A 17,604-nucleotide genomic window follows, 5' to 3' on the forward strand; every position below is an offset into this window, starting at 1 on the left:
AAAAATGGGCTCTCCTAGTGTTGGCTTGTATCTCTTTGGAGAAACCATGCGTTATTCATCTGTTCTCTGGCTTGGTTAAAACTGTTTCCTTTATTTTTCACATCACTGAGTGCATACAAAATGATAACAGAGACTTGGTACAGTGGCTCAAACCTGTAATCCCAGCACTTTGGGAGGCCAAGGCAGGAGGATTGTTTGAGGCCAGGATCTCAAGACAAACGAAGCAAGACCCTCTGTCTACCAGAAATTATATATATATATATATATATATATATATATATATAAACTAGCCAGGCATGGTGCACCTGTAGTCCTAGCTACTGAGGAGGCTGAGGTGGCAGGATTATTTGAGCCCAGGATTTCAAGACTGCAAGTGAGCTATGATCACATCACTACACTCCAGCCTGGGGGACAGAGTGAGACTCCATCTCTAAAATAAATAGATGATAGATAGATAGATAGATAGATATTAAATAAAAATTAAAAAAATAAATGAAAGGCCAGGCGCAGTGGCTCACACCTGTAATCCCAGCACTTTGGGAGGCCGAGGTGGGTGGATCACAAGGTCAGGAGATCGAGACCATCCTGGCTAACACGGAGAAACCCCGTCTCTACTAAAAATACAAAAATTAGCCGGGCATGGTGGCGGGCACCTGTAGTCCCAGCTACTTGGGGGGCTGAGGCAGGAAATGGTGTGAACCCGGGAGGCGGAGCTTGCAGTGAGCCAAGATAGATCCTGCCACTGCATTCCAGCCTGGGCGACAGAGTGAGACTCCATCTCAAAAAAAAAAAAAAAGAAAAAAGAAAACAGTTGTATGCTTCCCTTTGGAAGAGAAAACTGATGTTGGTCCAAGAATACTGGAAGCCAAAGACATTCTGAGACTGTGGGAATGAACGTTTGTACAGCCTTGTAATTCACACGAGGTGCATGTGTGCTTTGACATACTGGTTGAGACACTGGCTTAAAAAAGTAAAGGTGACATAGATGTTCCCATTAATTTTTTTTTCTCTAAATGAATGCTCAAAAACTTCCTTCCTGGCCAGGCACAGTAGCTCACGTTTGTAATCCCAACACTTTGGAAGGTCGAGGCGGGTGGATCACGAGGTCAGGAGTTTGAGACCAGCCTGGCCAACATAGTGAAACCCCGTCGCTACTAAAAATACAAAAACTACCTGGGTGTGGTGGTGGACGCCTATAATCCCGGCTACTCGGAAGGCTGAGGCAGGAGAATCGTTTGAACCCGGGAGGTGGAGGTTGCAATGAGCCGAGATTGTGCCACTGCACTCCAGCCTAGGCAACAGAGTGAGACTCTATCTCAAAAAACAAACAAACAAACAAACAAAACCTCCCTTCCTTAAATTCTGGCCTTGGATTTACGTCAGTTGGCAGTGTCATTTAGTCCCTAAAACTTACTATAACAGGGGTGCTAGCCCTTTTATAAGCTTGAAAAGAAAGACTCTCGATCTACATAAACTTTATACAATAAGCAGACTACTTTATAATTCCTGTTTAATAAAAAGGGAGCTTTTCCTTTGCATCTGCAACAACCACATTTACAGAATGCCTGAGATGAGGGATCACTCTGTGTTAAGCATTTGTTGAATTTGAGATCAGCCTTCTCAAAATATACATAGAGCACTTTGGTAGCTGTGCAGGTGGGTCCTTTTGCTGTCCAGCAAAAGCTGCCCTACTGCCTTCTCTTGGTCTGTGAGAAGTTAAACACTTTGCTTCCATGGTGTCTATGAGTTTAAAGCCAGCATTTGTTTCCTTGCTCTGAGTCTATTCTTTATAAAGTTAGTGTTTACAATAGTTAAAATTGGTCAAATACATAGGGAAAACCTAAAGAACTTAGGTGGAAAAATGTTAAAGCATTAGCTTGACCTAAAAAGAATATGCTTCTCATTCATATGCTTTCACTTCGTTTTCCTCGGGTAAGTTATCTCTCAAAGCAGGCTACTCTCACGGCTCCAACCCAGAGTGAATTTTGAAAAAAGTCCTACTGCCTGTTGAGATTTCTTCTGCATTGACTGCTGATTTCAGCTTTATTATTATTATTATTATTTTTACAGAGGCATTTCATTTCTCCTTGCTACTGTCTTCCCATGTTTTAAAATTACTCCTGTCTTAAGTCAATTTATGTTTTCCATGTGGTTTTGGAGGGGTGAGCAGTGTGCCCAGCTGTTTTTGATTTATACACACTCATTCTCTCCATAGTCTTGCCTGAAAATGGCCTCATCAATGCAGGATAGCAGAGACTACTTCCTGAACATAAAGATATATGCTTCCCTCTGGGAAATATACTGATTTAAATTTCCACCTGCTCTTCCGGGATTTATAGTATTTACTGAGGAAGTTATGCATCTGTCCTGCTCACTCTTTACTCTTCCACTTGGCTTACTTTTATTTGACTTTAAGCAATAAAAGTTGACTAAAAAGATAGAAATGATTCATTTCTAGGTGACACGAGGAAATGTGAGAGTGCAATTTCCTTCTATTTCACCAAAGGTAAAGGCTTAAAAGTAATTTTTTTCCATTTGATCATTCAATGCTGGAGTGTGCTTCAAGAAACATCAGCTGGTCAGCATTTGCTTTTATTTTATTTTATTTTTTATTTTCCTACAACATGATCTCTGCACAATTAAGTTTTTTTAAAAAACAACTCACAAATTTTCACCTACTGTTCTTGCAAAAACCAGTAGCATTGGGTAATGCATTTAATGGATAGGAACATTAATATTTTTAAGAAGTAGAATATGGATGCTTTGGATTATAATTTCAATTTGTTACGTAAGCAAACTACTTGTGACCTTGGTCTCTTCACCATCTCCATGATTGACATGATTGGCTTGGTTGGGCAGGTAGGGAGCCCTTCTCCACCTAAAAGGTTGCCTCTATCCTGAAGCTACTTGCTCAGCACAACAGGGTGTCCTTTTAAGATATGGGAAAGGTATGTGTATACATATATTTCATTTTTCAAATTAAAATTCTTTTCCATTTATTGCTGTCTAACCTGTCACTTCTTCCTCAGCTTATGCAATGGAGGTGTCTAACCTGGAGTCTATAGACCTCTAGGTTGCTCAATGGATTTTAGAGCATCCATAGTCCTTTCATGCATTATGCAAAATTTTGGGAGGGTGTGCAAATGTCTATTATTCTGAAGAAAGATATCCATGGATTAAAGTCACTGCTAAGGACTCATATTAAATTCTATAGCTAAAATAATCTTCATGTTTCATGGAGTTACATCCAGTATAAGACACAGTTAAACCGTGAAGTGTTAATTCCCTATGACATAATTTATGTTTGCTTATTTATTTGCATAGCTGGATCCTGCAGAACTTTCTTATGATCCACCTTCTGAAAAGCATTTGAGGCTCTGAAGGATTTAATCAGCATATACAACTGTCATTGTACAATCATGGTGAATCCTTGTATACAAATAAATGATCTGGACACTGGGAGCCGGGATTCCTGGTCACCCACCCATCCAAGCTGATCTTAATAAATATATTACTGAATTTTTAAAAATCGAATCATGAAGATATTAAATCTGAGTTCTAAGTTTCTTTTTTATTTTCAAAATAATCTTTTAATTTTTAAAAATTCCTGATGTTGTAGAAATAACCTGAAGTATATTGGTATCCACTCTTACATCCATATGAAAAACAAAATTGTTTAAAACCCAAGTTGAAATAAATCCAAAATGTGAAACAGTGAGCATCTTACACAATGAAATGTACATCTCAGCATTAACAGCTGAGTAGCTAAATAGATGCTTTAATTTTTTAAAACCTACAAAAGCAGAATCAGAAAATGTATAAATTATTTAAAATCTAGAATTTCTATTTGTTTAAAAGATAAAGGTAATAATGACATTCACCACTGAAGAGCTTGACTCAGTGTCAGCGAATCTGGTGCTGCTATCTGACCATCAATAAGAAATCTGTCCCACTAGCAAGTACAGCCAGTCTCAGGGATTACAGGCGGGTGCCACCATGCCTGGCTAATTTTTGTATTTTTAGTAGAAACGGGGTTTCGTCATGTTGGCCAGGCTGGTCTCAAATTCCTGCCCTCAAGTGATCTGCCCGCCTCAGCCTCCCAAAGTGCTGGGAGTACAGGAGTCTGCTATTGCAATAGAGCTACTGATGTACGTTTATATTTTGTCAGTAAGCCTAGCTTTGGAATGGCATTTGTAGATCTAGTTAGAATGGTAATTCTCTGGGGACAATTCCTTTCTAATATATTGATATTCACAGTGGTCTCTATGTGCATCTTCTTTCCTTATTCTGCTTTCATTCCAAAGATAACTCTAACCTGGCCTCCCTTACATAAGGAGCCAGATGTCATCGATGTTGAATAGGGCTGTGATGAGTTGGATTTCAATTACTGACCAAACGTTCAGCAAGTGGTGGAAGCTGAAAACTGCAGGACAAGTGACTGAGGAGAAAGGGGGAGTCAGTGGAAAAACCACTAATGGAAGGCCAGATGGAATAATGAAGACGCTGGAGAGAGGGATTACTTAGGGAAAGTAGTTTGGGCATTATTATAGTTTCCATATCCTATGTTTGTGTATGTATAAAACTTATACATCTTATGACTATGCAGTCATCCAAGATAACATCAAAACTCTTGGGCTCAGCTATTGTGAGACATAAGGGATGACCTCGCTGAAAATGATGCCCTCTGATAATGCCACATATATTCTCCAGCAATTCTTATTCAGTATATATAAGTACTAGTGCTTCCATTTGCTGAAGTGAAGACAAAATGACTCAAAATGAATAAAATGAATCATACAACAGGGAGAATTTTGTCTGCTCCTGAGAGTAACTAAGACAAAACAGAGTGAAACTGTAATTGCATCTTTCCTGTGTCTTGTCTGTGAGATCTAAGACATTATTAACAGCATTTTTAAGTGGTAGACTTAAAAATTACTATGAAAGAAGCCCCTCAGAGCTGATTTTCACCAAGACTTTCTTCACTCTACAATTTTGTTGTTGTTGTTTCTGAGTTGGAGTCTTGCTCTGTCACCCAGGCTGGAGTGCAATGCCGTGATCTCGGCTCACTGCAATCTCCACCCCCTGGGTTCAAGCGGTTCTCCTCCCTCCACCTCCTGAGTAGCTGGGACTACAGGCATGTGCCACCAGGCCTGGCTAATTTTTGTATTTTTGGTAGAAATGGGGTTTTGCCATGTTGGCCAGGCTGGTCTCAAATTCCTGACCTCAAGTGATCTTCCCGCCTCAGCCTCCCGAAGTGCTGGGAGTACAGGCGTGAGCCAGGCCTACAAATATTTCTTTTAGCCTCCCAATGCCCTATTACACTGTTACCATGCTGTGGTGGGGGTGGGGGGCTCTCCAGCATACTTAACGGAATTCTCTCAATGTTCAATAATACTTAGCTTTTGGGCCAAACTCAAATTCAGTATCTCCACCAGCCCTCAGTCAGTGTTCCTCTTTCCTAAAGCATCTGAACAACCGAAATGACTGCATTTCTTCTGAAATGTTCTCCAAATGTCCTGAGAATTGCAGCTGCTGCATTTGTATCCCATAGAGCAACACAATTCTGCAACTGCAAAATCTCATTAGGGGACTAACAAATTCTGCCCACAGATAGGCTGATAGAGGACCTGTGAACCCTTGAGAGCAATGGATGGAAGCAGAAGGCTGGAGACCCTCAGAGTACAGGCAGGACTGGCTACAGGCCACCTAGAATTCTGTCTAGAGTTTAATTGGAATATAATGTTCTGATACTAACTGCAGCAGATAGAGGTGGGAATCTGAGGGACTGATGAAACGTTAAGGAGGAGGGTGGAGAAGGGATGGCGAGGAGCCTCAGCTTCAGTTACTTAGAACAAGAAATTAATTTTTTTTTTTGAGACGGAGTCTTGCTGTGTGGCCCGGGCTGGACTGTAGTGGTCCAATCTTGACTTACTGAAACCTCCACCTCGCAGGTTCAAGCAATCCTCCCACCTGAGCCTCCCTAGTAGGTGGGACTACAGGCCTGTGTCACCACACCGGGCTAATTTTTGTGTTTTTAGCGGAGACGGGGTTTTACCATGTTGGCCAGGCTGGTCTCAAATGCCTGACCTCAAGTGATTCATCTGCTTTGGACTCCCAAAATGCTGGGATTACAGGTGTGAGCCACTGCACCCTGCCCAAGAAATTAGTTTTTGCCTCACTGTTTCTTGTGTTCCATATATAGTACCTGAACTTTTGGGCCTCATTTTGTAAGATGTTTTTCAAAGGTTCATGTTTTCCATTGCAGCCCAGTTCCCTGAGGCATTATGAAGCAGTCAGATCCCAGCTCAGCCACTGAAAAGCTATGAAACTTCAAGGCAAATTCTTCAAATCGCAATGTATATATCCTTATCCATGCTAGGTGCACTTTCTACTTGCCTCAAGGGATTAGGGAAGTTCCTCTCTTCTATATTCACATAATGGTTGGACTCTTGGGTGGCTGAGGAAGGGGTTGGAAGGATTGGAATCTTCTGTTTATATCCAGGGAAAGGGAATTTAACTTCAGCCTGCAGCCCTGTGGCACATTAAGGGCCCTACCCATATCATGTAGAGGTGGGGTGGGAAAGGGATAGTCTGAGAATCACCTTGGTACCTTTCTTTAAGCTATCCCTTTCCCATCAGTGTCTTTTCCTCCCAACCTTTAAGGGAGCCCTAAGCCTTAAACCCATCACCAGAAACCACAAATTAAAATGTACAATAGAGGCATCTCTGGGTCTACCCCCCCAACCCCCGTGAAGGACAGCATCCTGAGCAAGGCAGGGAAGATGCTTTCCAGACCAGGGGACACACTTGGTCAGTGGCTGCTTTGGTTCCAGCTGATGGATCTGCACTGGAGCCCTCCAGGGGGCACCTCAGATACTATCAGGACCCCAGTGTGGGCGCGGCGTCCTGCATAGATGTGAGGTTAGGCACTTGGCTTTCTTCCTGGTTCTATGAGCCACTATTTTACTGTATGCTTAAAAGTTCCTCTCGGCCGGGTATTGTGGCTGTAATCCTAGCACTCTGGGAAGTCGAGGTGGTAGGATTGCCTGAGTTTGAGATCAGCCTGGGCAACATGTAGAGACACAGTCTCTACCTTAAAAAAGAAAAAAAAATTAGCCAGTTGTGGTGGCACACACCTCTAGTTCCAGCTACTTGGGAGGCTGAGAGGCAGGAGGATCACTTGAGCCTGGGAGGTGGAGGCTCCAGTGAGCTGTGATCCCACCACTGCATTCCAGCCTGGGTGATGGAGCAAGACCTTGTTTCAACAACAACAAAAAAGTTCCTATCACTAAAATTACTAAAATATTTAACTAAAAAAGCTGGATTTTTGCAGAAAATTTGATTTACTCCTTGGTCTATGCATCTAATTCTAGATATCAGTATTTGTATACTCTGTAAATATTCTGATTTGAAGAATTTTCAAATATATATGGTTTTATTTTTTAAAACATGGCAAATATAGATTTTACATTTAGGAGTATCTTTTATATTTAAAGGAAGGACTTGAGCAGTGCTTTGTTGCCTTTTTTTTCCTGGTAGCTCTATGCACCATTTCTACTGAGATTTTAATAGAGAATCCACACCCTGCAAATTGAACCTGCGATTTTTGAATGAGTAAACTACAATTAAGGAGGTCATTTTCTTCTCATGTAAAGAAGGAAGAAACCACAAGAAAGAGAGATATACCTTTTATTTAAAGAAAGGTGTGAAAAGCAAATTTATTAACAAATTTAACACTGCTTGCATCTAGAAGATAGGATTTGGAATTGTGTTGCTTTCTCAAGCTGATTAGATCAAAGTATATTAGAAAACAAAAACAAAATAAGGGGCCAGGTGCAGTGGCTGAATAAGGGGCCTGTAATCCCAGCACTTTGGGAGGCTGAGGCGGGTGGATCATGAGGTCAGGAGTTCAAGATCAGCCTGGCCAAGATGGTGAAACCCCGGCTCTACTAAAAATACAAAAATTAACTGGGTGTGGTGGTGGGTGCTTGTAATCCCAGCTACTCGGGAGGCTGAGGCAGAGAATCACTTGAATCTGGGAGGCGGAGGTTGCAGTGAGCCAAGATCGTGCCACTGCACTCCAGCCTGGGCGACAGAGCGAAACTCTGTCTCAAAAAAAAAAAAAAAAAAAAAAAGCAAAACAAAACCAAAAACACATTTTCCAATTGTGAACCATGTTGACTACATACAGCTTCGGATTTCTGTGAATCTAGGCAGGAACAGACAGTTAAAATGTAAATGAAGCCCAGCACAGTGGCTCATGCATGTAATCCCAACACTTTGGGAGGCCAAGGGGGATCGTGGATCCCTTGAGCCGAGGAATTCGACACCAGCCTGGATAATATGTTCAAACCCTGTCTCTACAAAAAATACAAAACTTAGCCTTGTGTGGGGGTGTGCACTTGTAGTCCCAGCTACTTTGGAGGCTGAGAGCTGGGAGGATCACTTGAGCCTGGGAAGTCGAGGCTGCAGTGAGCTGTGATCACACCACTGCACTGTAGCCTAGGTGACAGAGTGAGACCCTGTCTAGAAAAAAATTTAAAAGAGAAAAAGTAAAGGAAACATTCAGTATTTGGACCTGTAGAGAAGCATGGAAAAGCAAGAATAAAATACTTTTATTAGGTCCAACTTTTAACATGATCAAACAAGAATAAGAAAAATACCATAGAGTTAATTAAAAGTAACCTGTAAGGCCCAGTGAAGAATGAGACAGACATGTGGAAACAAGATCTAATACCACTGGAAACAAGGAAATGCTTTGTTTCAGGGCTGGTTTACTGTGTTTCCATGGATTTGCAACTCATGAAGACATAGTGTGGCTTACTTTTGTGTAGTCTAGATAATATAACATAATTTCTTTTATTTTCTTCAGTAACTTCCTTTTAACATTTATAATTTTCTGCATTTGAGAACCTCACTTGGGTTATAAAATTGGAATGTAACTGTTGATTTTAGTTCGATGCCTCTGTGAAATACATTCTGCTATCCACACAATATTTCTAATTTCCTGTTCCTTCAGTTTTACATATGCATAAAACACACCGTAGTGGAACTGTCTGTTGAATGCCAGCACATTCATTTGTACCTGAGGAAAGAAAAAAAGTAACACAGATCATCAACTTATTTGGAACATTATGGAATAATATTAAGCTACTGACTGGCTTGTACTTGTGCATTGCTTATTTGTGTTTCAACAGGCAATCTCTAAATTGGGCCAAATAGAGGAGTATGGTGACAACTCAGAAAGTTCTAAAGGGAGAGTGTCACTCTGCAGATAAATGTAGACACGGAAGTTATTAAAGTAAGTTTGTAGAATCACAAGAAAACCTCCAAATTGAAATAGGAATGCTTTCACACTGTTAGTGGGAGTGTAAATTAGTTCAACCATTGTGGAAGATAGTGTGGCAATTCTTCAAGGATCTAGAACCAGAAATAACATTTGACCCAGCGATCCCATTACTGGGTATATACCCAAAGGATTATAAATCATTCCACTATAAAGACACCTGCACACATATGTTTATTGCAGCACTGTTCCCAATAGCAAAGACTTGGAACCAACCCAAATGCCCATCAGTGATAGACTGGATTAAGAAAATGTGGCATGTATATACCATGGAATACTATGCAGCCATAAAAAAGGATGAGTTCATGTCCTTTGCAGGGACATGGATAAAGCTGGAGACCATCATTCTCAGCAAACTAACACAGGAACAGAAAAACCAAACACCACATGTTCTCACTCATAAGGGGGAGTTGAACAATGAAGACATATGAGCACAGGGAGGGGAACATCACACACTGGGGCCTGTCAGTGGGGGGCATAGGGGAGGGATAGCATTAGGAGAAATACCTAATGTAGATGATGGGTCGAGGGGTGCAGCAAACCACCATGGCACATGTACACCTGCATAACAAAACCTGCACATTCTGCACATGTATCTCAGAACTTAAAGTATAATACAATTTTTTTAAAAAAGAAACATTATTTCATATGATTAACCAAAATTTTACACTAAAATTTGTAGCATTTGTAATAATGTTCTTCAGCAAATTCCATGAGGAATGGAATGTACTTCCATTACTTCTCACAGTTTTTAAGTAAACTCTTTCAGAAGGGTAAAAAAAAAGAAAAGAAAAGCTCAAAACTTTAGCAGCACTGTTAGCACAAACATTCCTAGGTCTGTGTGTAACTTTGTAGTAATAATACACCACTGACTATCAAGCTATGAATGTGCCTAATCAATTGGCATGATCAGCTGTAAAAAGAAAACCCAAAGTAAGAAAACATATAAAATCCACAGTAAGAGAAAAATAAGCTAATAGTATTTCCACTTATATCATACCTCACGCTCGTAAAACACGTCCTCCAATGTCTTTCCCCCACTGCCACCTACAGCTTCAAATAAAGGTTTGTATACCTTAAAAACAAAGACATTAATTTTAAAGACATTTTCATTTCTTATAAATGTATATAAATATATTTTTCCTAGCATTATAGAAATTGTATACCTATTTAAAAAAAAAATACCAGGAGGACTGAAAGTTTTTTATAGGATTTTGGCCTCCCAAAGAAACAATAAAAAAATCCAAATAACAAGAGTGTGGATGAAATTCTAGCCTACTGGCTTGTTCAGGGCTACAAGGCAATTCAACTCTCAGTATACAGTGTTTGAGCTCATTTTCTCACTCGGGGTCTTCGGGCTAGCTAGGTACATTATAGAAGCTCAGTGAATGTTCATGATTTGATCAGTATGGGTTCATAGGTTCTTTGAGATGAAAATTGATAAAATTCGCATGTAATTTCCAGTGTGGAAGGGGTGGAATTTGGGAGAAATCCAAATTTTAATATTGTGCTAAAGAGTCTCACGCAATTACATATGAGATGTCACAAGGTTTACGCATTTGCTGACTTTCATCTTTCCTGGAGTGCTTCAGAAATCCGCAGGAAAAGATGAGTGTCATTCTAGCCCTCGAAAAGTTACCTGGAGGTTACGTAACTGTGTGCAAGTCAGAGGGAATGGAAGCTGAGCCGAGGTGTACAACCTCAAGCTGAGGAGCTTCAGGCGCTCCAAGAGCAACAGGATGCTGGAGTGGGGGAAGGACACAAGCAGCTATGTTTCCTCTCCTGATATCTGGTCACTCAGCAAGGTGAGTGGAAAAACTAATACATCCATATTCTTCCTTGCAGTCCACCTAGACGTTCTGTGCCTAACCTTGTTTCCCTAGTGGGTACCTGAAAGGGCTGCTGGGTTAGACTATTTTACATAACGTTGATATGAGCTCACATTTCCAGAACACTGAACCAGTCTCCTGGGGGAACTTGCTTTATCAAACACTTCAAAAGGAGTGCTCAGATGACCATTCCTTGGAGATTTAAACAAGTACTTGCTTGGCAGGAACTTTAAAAATTAGCAGCTTGGGCTAGAAACAACGTGTTTCTTAGGGAGAGATTGCTTCAGCAAGAAACACTGCTTGCTACCTTACAAATATTATTACTTCTTTTGAGTATAAGCGGAAATTTGATGTGTGAGCTTCTAAAGCACATGGAAATGAATGAACACAAGGGACTTAGGGAAGCCAGTGTCGTCACATACTCCGTAATGATCCGCTACGTTCTTCATCTGGTCAAAGTCTTCTGCTTGAGCCAACAGCCGCAACCCCTCAGGATAGAGTTTGCCGAAGGTTGGATAGAGGGTCTCTCGGTCTTCTTTGCTCAATTCAGTGCCAAAGGAGTTAAGAGTAATGATAAAAGCACGTCTGTCGGCCTCAAACTGAATTTGCAAGACAAAACCAGTAAAATCTAATAAACTGCTAAATGCTATAAACAGACTCTTAAGTACACACATTCATTTCTGAAATGATTCGCTTTCCTTTCTGGATCTATATCTAATTATACTCCAGACATGTGTTATTGTGTTCCCTTAGTCTTTTCTTGTAATGGAGAAACTCTGCTTGCCAGAGAAGGATCACACAGCACCAATGATGACCTATGACTCCTGAAACCCTAGTGAGCTTTATTTCCCGGGCACCCTAGGATGAATTCCTCATGTGTCTCTGTCACATTAGGCCACTAGCGTCACAAGTGTCTCTTCTATAAAAAGGAGAATAATACCTATTTCTTAGGGTCCATTCAGGGACAGAACCAGGTAACATAAGTGGAAGTCTTAGCTGATGTTTGGAACAAAAAGTGCATGCCATACATGTTAATATCCCTTCCTAGTTGTCAATGTCAGCATAGTTTTTACATAATGAAATGTGCTACCTACCATTTGTTTACACTTTTATGGCTTTGGTTTTCCTTGTTAGTGTCCTAGGTGAGGTATCAATAAATCTAAGACTGTAGCTAAGAACTATGTGGATTGGGGCAAGTCATCTTTCTCGCAAGAAGTTTTCTTCTTTGTAAGATGCTGGAGTGTGGCTACATGATCTTCAAGGTAGGTCAACACATACTCACGGCCTGTCTTCTCTGTGCTGAACACAACTAGGCACCTGGGCTCGCATCCCTTCATCATTCCTGTTTCATCTGACCACTGAAGTCTTTCTTGAAATTTTGTTTCTATTCCTTTGAGCTCCATGTTTCTACTGTCTCTTGGTTCTCCTCCTACCGACTCTGGCCATTCCATCTCAGTCTCTCCTATAGGGGCTCCTCTGCCTATTGTGGGGGCTTGCCATGGTTTTCTTGGGCTATGCAGCTCTTCTCTAGGTACTCCAAATGCCCAGTACTTACCACTTCATTTTGAAATCTGTGCCTGCATTTCTCCCCACTACACTCTAAAATCTTTGAAGAACCATGTGTTTCTTGTTCATTGTTCTTTTTTTTTTTCCTTTGGAGATTGGGTCTCACTCTGTCATCCAGGCTGGAGTGCAGTGGTGGGGTCAGGACTCACTGCAGCCTCAACCTCCCACCTCAGCCTCCCAAGTGGCAGGGACTACAGGCACGTGACACCATGCCCAGGTAATTTTTCTTGTAGAGATGGGATTTCGCCATAATGCCCAGGCTGGTCTTGAACTTCTAGGCTCAAGAAAGCCTCTGTCCTGGGCCTTCTAAGGGTTAGGATTACAGGCATGAGCCACCATGCCCAGCCTTTAGTTCATTTTTGAATAGCCAGTGCCTGACACATAAGAAAGTCTTAAGTACTTACTGAATCCAACAGAGTGATGTGTGATCCTACTACTTTGAAATTCTCCAACATTCTCTATAATGTTGCTATTCAAAGCAATATTTAATGGCTCAGTAGCTTTGACGTCACCTGGAAACTCATTAGAGGTGCAGAGTCTCAGGCCACCGTCCAGCCCTACTCAACCAGAATCTGCATTTTCATAGGATTCCCAGGCTATCTGTATGCACGTGAAAGCTGAAAAGAATTGCTGTATGCTATCCTCTAATCAGCTTTTGACTGGTTAACCAATAACAAAACCCAACTTGCAACAGATTTCACTGGAAATCTTATGTAAGAACAGGTGTTTTCTATCAGGAGAGTGAGCGTTAGTTCCATCTGATCCTTTTGATTGCTCTCATGGAGATTATGGGTGAGCTGAAAAGTAGGGAGTGGCTTTATTTGGAAGCAAGGGCAGCTATCTCTGGCTACTGAATATAACCAGTTCTGTCAGTAATTTTAGACCCTCTAGGGATAAGAGAAGAAATGCAAGAAGAAGATTTCATGACAATAAGAAAACTTAAAACAAAAATTAGGGCAGCTAGAGCAACAATGGAGGTAATTGTCACAGATGTTCTTTAATGTGCTCTCTGATTCTAAAATGTTATGATCCTACGAAGAGAATTAGGGCAACCTAGGCAGCATTGCAGACATGGAAACAGCAGAGTCAGGCCAGAAGAGGGAGCTGCAGGAGATAAAGCAGGATGATTTGGAGGAATTGTCATGGCTCAATCATTGGGAAAGCAGTTGGAGAAGGATAGCTGGCTGGGGAGAGAATATGAATATAAGAAGAAAGGGCTTTGGCTGATACAGTAGGTTATGTGAGCCCTCCATCTTCTCGCTACCTCCTTGTCCTTGTTACCACTTCTTCCCTTAGCCTACCATGCATGTGCTCTGTTCCATAACTCTGCATGCTGAAATCCTCCCTGCGTTCGTGTCCCATCAAATGTCATCTTTTTCATAACAAGCCCTTCCATTTCTTCTCTAATTGGATATGATTCCCTTTGAACCCTGATTACATTCCATTTTCCTTTTATCATAACTGACTATATATCTACCTTACTCTTCTAGTCTAGAGGCTCTTTTGGGTAAGTGTGTGTATTATCCTATGAGTGAAAACACCCAACGTTTTAGAATTGGAAAAGGACTGTTCTTTGACCATCCCTAAGCAGAGTTTGACACGCATTTGATTAGAGGAGACTGAATGGGCTGGTGTTAGTGTGACTTAGCTCCTGTTTCTTGCAGAGAGTTGGCACGCTGTGTGGTATGGTGTATGTTGGCAGTCCTGTGCCTTTCCTTTTACTCTTCCCTATAAAAACTTACTCATGTTAAAACTAGACCCTATTTTTTTTTGTTATTTCAAGAGATAGCAATGAACTGTTTACTTGCTCAAAATCACTATCAGTTGCACATCATAAACTCAGACTGATGGGGTCACACATTCTCTCCAGTTCCTCATAGGAAGAAGGGCACACCTGGCGGGAGGCAGTGGGCGGAGATGTCAGTGGCAATGGAAAAGAATGAAGTGAACCGGAATGGAGCCCAGCCTTATCGGCACATGCACTGACCAGTAGAGATCAAACAAACATATTTTATGCTTGTTTTACACTGCCCTATTAACCATAAGATTGAAAAGTAGGAGTAAAAGGCAAATATTATACTACAGTGCATTTGCCTTGAACATAAGTCAATTTCTTTTTTTCATATAAAGTTATAATCTTGTAATTAGGTCAAATTTTCACATGTAAGCTGAGGTTAATGGTCTCTTCTACCATATTAAGTCTCTTGAAGTCTCCGGCCAAATGTGAGTATTTGAGAATATACATGGAACTTATAAACAGTAAGTGCTTTATAGTTACAAAAATAAAAGGGAGGTAATTACATGATAGAAAGTATTTATGTAAAGCTGACAAACACCCTTTGATCATATAATTATAAATGTTATAACTTCATGCCCTGTGTAGCTGATATTTCTATATAAATAAAAATTGTTCAATGGATTTTTATTTTTATTTTTTAGAGACAGAATCTCACTCTGTCACCCAGACTGGAGTGAGGTGGCTTATGGCTCACTGTAACCTGGAACTTCTGGGCTGAGGCGATCTTCCCACCTCAGCCTCCTGAGTAGCCAGGACTATAGGTGTGTTCTACCATGTCTGGTTAATTTCTGTATTTTTTGTAGAGGCAGGATTTTGCTATGTTTCCCAGGCTGGTCTCAAACTCCTGGCTTTAAGTGATTCTTCTGCGTAGGTCTCCCAAAGTGCTGGGATTACAGGCATAAACTACCATGCCTAGCTGGATTATTTTTAATGCTGTTTGAAACAAACAGACAAACAAACAAACAAACACTAATCTAATCTGATACCATGAAGATTGGAAAAGTTCAATGAGAACACTGGGCATATCGTAGTTTGATCACATCATCCCAGTGATAAGCATTTTTCTGATACTATCCTTTTTTTACATTACCGAGGATTACAAAGCCATAATTCTTACCTATTTCTTACCTATGCAAAGACATAATTCTTACCTTACCTATTTACCAATTTTTATCGTACACCATATGATCTTGCTGATGAATTAGCACTTATGTTTATATAAAAGAATTGTGAATGGTGAATTTAATGCAGAGGCACTATGGCAGAGTGGATAAGCACATAAGTACCAGAGCCAACTGCCTGCATTCCAATCCTGACTTACTAGCTGTGAGACGTCAGGTAAGTTATTAGCCTTCTCTGTGCCTCAGTTGCTCCTCCTGAAAAATAGATACTAGACTACCTATTCTGTGTGGTTTTGAAGTCTCAGTGAATTCATGTATATAAAGCACTCAAGATAGCATCTAGCACATAGTGTTAGCTATTAATAGTGCTATTGTATACCTTTGATAAGGTTATGAGTCTTGATATAACTTTTATTTCACATATTTCATGGGTATAAAGTACGCAAACCATTTCTAAACCACAAGAATTATGCTGAGTAGAAATTCTACTTTTGAGCCATAGATAATATGGATTCCTATAGTGTGGCTAGTAGTTGAATTTATGAAAAGAAAAGATAGGGCTTCATACGGTCACTAGTTAATCATATTGCATGATCAGCATGACTGAGAGACTATTTTTCATTCTGTCATTTACTATGCCTCAAAATGTTATTTATTTATTCAATATCCACTTTCTGTATAATATAGATAAGGACAAAAATATTTTTTGGAGATCTTTAATGATAAGATTTTCACTTCACAACTATTTAGGCTTTATTTTAAGAATTTCAGGCTTGGACAACATAGACAGACCTCGTCTTTTCTTTTCTTTTATTTTTCCTTCCCTTCCTTCCTTCCTTCCTTCCTTCCTTCCTTCCTTCCTTCCTTCCTTCCTTCTTCCTTCCTCTTCTTCTTCTTTCTTCTTTCTTTCTTTCTTTCTTTCTTTCTTTCTTTCTTTCTTTCTTTCTTTCTTTCCTTCCTTCCTTCCTTCCTTCCTTCCTTCCTTCCTTCCTTCTTTCTTTCTGATGGAGTCTCACTTTGTTGCCCAGCTGGAGAGCAGTGGCACAATCTTGGCTCACTGCAACCTCTGCCTCCCAGGTTCAACCTTCATGCCTCCTGTGCCTCAGCCTCGCAAGAAGCTGAGATTACAGATGTGCACCACCATATCCAGCTAATTTTTTTTTTGTATCGTTAGTAGAGACAGGGTTTCACCATGTTGGCCAGGCTGGTCTCAAACTCCCAACCCCAGGTGCTCACCCACCTTGGCTTCCCAGAGTGCTGGGGTTATAGGTGTGAGCCACCATGCCCAGCCAAGACCTGGTCTTTTCAAACTTTTCAAAAAAATAAAAAACTTAGCTGGGCATGGTGGCATGTGCACGTGGTTCCAGCTACTCAGGAGGCTGAGGTGGGAGGATCATTTGAGCCCAAGAGGTGGAGGCTGCAGTGAGCCATGATCATGCCACTGCACTCCTTCAGTTTAGGCAACAGAGTGAGACCCTGTCTCAAAAATCAAAACAAATAAACAAAATCTCAATAAGGAATAGCAAAATATCTTCAACTATAAAACTTTTTTGTTTCTTTTTTCTATATCACAAGTCATCAAGCAAGTAAAATTTTAATGATTAGATGTTTTGAGGGGAGCTAGTTTTATCACATGCAGTTTCAGAGCATTAGGTTGAAATATTTGCAAATGAAGTTAATTTTTTTTCTTTTTACCTAAAGGGTAATGCTTATTAGGCTTTTCTTGAAATCAGAATTCCACCCACCAGTGAAGTCACTGTACCAGATAATGTAATGATGAAAAATACTCTTTAGATAAAATTTAGTTTCACAGGGCAAAGTAAGGGCTTATAAAAGCCCAGAGTGATATTTTTTTCTTTTTAAGTGAATTAGGAAATTATTTACTAGCAAGAGGAATGGATGTAAAATACTCAGTGCAAATTATGTGCAGGATGCCCCACAAAT

The 17,604-nt window shown here is 40.5% G+C and overlaps 1 protein-coding gene across 1 annotated transcript in view; it reads right to left on the reverse strand.

Annotated features, from left to right (window-relative positions):
* Positions 1-7,672: 7,672 nt before the first annotated feature.
* The window catches only part of ATP6V0D2 (ATPase H+ transporting V0 subunit d2), a 55,653-nt gene continuing 45,721 nt past the window's right edge, over positions 7,673-17,604 (reverse strand). The window contains exons 6-8 of the mRNA XM_003268265.2: positions 11,598-11,774; positions 10,347-10,421; positions 7,673-9,085 (exon numbers count right to left, since the gene is read on the reverse strand). Of these exons, the coding sequence (XP_003268313.1) occupies positions 8,924-9,085; positions 10,347-10,421; positions 11,598-11,774 (414 nt within the window). The 3' untranslated portion in view covers positions 7,673-8,923. The remainder of the gene's footprint in view (positions 9,086-10,346; positions 10,422-11,597; positions 11,775-17,604) is intronic.

This window comes from Nomascus leucogenys, chromosome 16, assembly GCF_006542625.1.
Source record: "Nomascus leucogenys isolate Asia chromosome 16, Asia_NLE_v1, whole genome shotgun sequence".
NCBI classification, from domain to species: domain Eukaryota; kingdom Metazoa; phylum Chordata; class Mammalia; order Primates; family Hylobatidae; genus Nomascus; species Nomascus leucogenys.